The sequence below is a fragment of the Lucilia cuprina genome, chromosome 6, assembly GCF_022045245.1.
Source record: "Lucilia cuprina isolate Lc7/37 chromosome 6, ASM2204524v1, whole genome shotgun sequence".
NCBI lineage: Eukaryota > Metazoa > Arthropoda > Insecta > Diptera > Calliphoridae > Lucilia > Lucilia cuprina.
The window spans coordinates 2,728,811-2,731,459 of NC_060954.1; the positions used below are offsets into that span (position 1 = coordinate 2,728,811).

The 2,649-nt window shown below is 30.3% G+C and overlaps 1 protein-coding gene across 1 annotated transcript in view; it reads right to left on the reverse strand.

Moving 5' to 3' along the window:
- Positions 1–462: 462 nt before the first annotated feature.
- LOC111679775 overlaps positions 463–2,649 on the reverse strand; it is a 3,214-nt gene continuing 1,027 nt past the window's right edge. The window contains exons 2-3 of the mRNA XM_023441371.2: positions 983–1,161; positions 463–906 (exon numbers count right to left, since the gene is read on the reverse strand). Coding sequence (XP_023297139.2) covers positions 619–906; positions 983–1,161 — 467 coding nt within the window. The 3' untranslated portion in view covers positions 463–618. The remainder of the gene's footprint in view (positions 907–982; positions 1,162–2,649) is intronic.

Below are 2,649 nucleotides of genomic sequence, written 5' to 3' on the forward strand. Positions count from 1 at the left end.
ACTAAAATAAAGTAAAAATCTTATAACATAATTTAACTTTTGAATTAAAGTAAATACACTCCTGGATAATTATTTATCTAAGAGACTTAAGAAATTTTTACAATAAAAATATTTTACTTATCGAAAAAAGAGGAACTAAAATTTTGTTTTAATTTTTAATTTTTTATATTAAATGTATTTTAAAAAATATTTGGCGGGCTTAAAGTAATTATTTTTTTATTTATTTTTTTTTTAATTTTAACATTTTTGGCAAGAATATTTATACAAAAATTAAGTTCTTCTTAAATAAACATTATTTTATAATGTTTAATTTAAAAAAAAACTAAAGCCTGCTTTTAGGCTTAAGAAATCAGAGGAAATAATAACTTAAGGCTTTATTTAAAACAAAATTTTTATTTTATTTAAAATTAAATAAAATAAAAATTCCTTTTTATTTAAAGTTTTAAATTTTTTTTTTTTAGATTTTGTTTAGTGTTTTTTAAGTTAGTTAATAATAGACACAGTTATTTTGCTGGGGATTTCTTATATATTTGTTATTAAATCTAAATAAATATTTTACAGACCTTTGTTTTGGGGGTTTTGAAATCTCTTTTAGTTTTAAGTTTAATAATATTTTTTCTAAAATTTATAACTTAACCATATTAAGACTAAAAGCCAACAATTTATAAGTGGTAGAGAGGCCTTGCCAAAAACTGGAAAATGTATTTCTTCGGGTTCACTGAGTTCTTCCTCCTCCTCATCGATGGCATTCGATATGGAACGATAACGCATGGTGAAATTAACTTTTATAATTGTTTCGGCCACACCACCTGGTGAGGAGACTATAAAGTAGAAAGTTCGAGGCACACGTTCATGCATGCTGACATAAGTAAGTCGGGCTTCTTTACAAAAGGGGGTGGGTAAGTCCTAGAGAGGGTCATAAAAGGAGAAATTGATCAATTTCAGTTAAAAAAAAAAACTGAATTTTATTGCCGCAACTTACCGTTACACCATAGGCCAAGACAGTGCTGCCATATTGATTGCCAGGGGTATAGACACGATCTCCATGCAGCCATCTGGCAGCATGGGCTGGTGGATTGGCACAAAATTCTACCGACAAATGTAAAGGAGAACCAGGATAGGCTACAGGTGTAGAATTGCGAGCCACAACTGTGGGAAAGCCTAAAAATATAAAAAGGATGACACACATTAGCTATAACATTCTAAAATATCTGCTCTTAGTATAGTAGAAGACTACTTCCTATGTTTCCTTTTAAAACATTAATTTTTCAACTACAAGCACTTTAATTATCTAATACTTAGTAATCTACTTAAATTTTAAATGAATTTTTATAAATTAAAACATTTTCTAAAGTCTATCATTTAGGCATATTTTTAATTAACATTTTTACAGCATATCTTAAGGCTGTTTAATTGAATTTATTTTAAAAACAAAATTTCAATAATCCCCCCACAATATTATCGACTCAACTAAAAACACAACTCTGCTTGCTCACGCCAGCTAACATAACCCAGCTACTGCTTCCACACACACCCACCAAACCTTAATGCTACTCCCTCACATAATAAGCAACAAAAGAAAATTTATAAACAATTTAAAGCGGCCATGTTTTTTTTCATTATAAAGTTTCAATCTAAAGCTTCAGGAGAAATCAATTAACAAACCGAACGAACACTAATGGCAGTGTTCAAGATGAAACTTCATTGTGAAATAAGAACACTTAAGGGACGACGCAGTTAAGTAACAATTTTCTATATATCTATCGACAAATGGAAGACATTTTGCTCAACAAATAATGATGATGACGATGTTGATGAGTTTTAGAAACTAAAATTTTATTACAATTTTTAAACACCCTTTTTTTTGCTTTCTGCATATGTTTCATTTTTTTTTTTGAAAGGTTTATTTTATGATTTTGTTGTTGCTGCTGTTGGCCAAGTGTTTACACTGTCTGTGTTGGCTTTTAAGGGGTCAATGTTGCTGTAGTCATTGGTTGGTTGTTTGGTGGCTGGCTGGCTAACTGTATGTTGGTCCTTTTGATCGGTGTCTGCTTTAGCAACCATTAATATGGTTGTTATTTGATTATCATGGTCACACCGTTTTTTCAATGATGATTGTTGGAATTTCTGTTGTTGTTGAATTGTTTTTTTTTATATTTATTTGCATGAATTCCAAGGGTGTTTGAATTATTTTGAATTATTAATGGATGTTTAGCACCCAGATTGAAAATGAGAAGTGTTGTGTAAATTGCTGTTATTGAATAACAGGTAGATTAAGGTGGAGCCAAACAAGTCTACTTACTGTAAAGTTTAGTTTTTCGTCTAGCCTATATTTTAGTTGAGAATCTAATTTAGAATCTAGTCTATAGCTTAGACTATAGTCTAGTCTATAGTCAAGTCTATCCACTAGTCTATAGTCATGTCTATACTCTAGTCTATAGTCTAGTCAGTAGCCTGTTCTTTAGTCCTGTCTATAGTCAGGACTATAGTCTAGTCTGTAGTCTGGTCTTTAGTCTATAGTATTGCCTACAGTATAGTCTATAGTCTAGTCTCTAGTCTAGTCTATAGTGTAGTCTATAGTCTAGTCTATAGTCTAGTCTATAGTCTAGTCTATAGTCTAGTCTATAGTCTAGTCTATAGTCTAGTCTA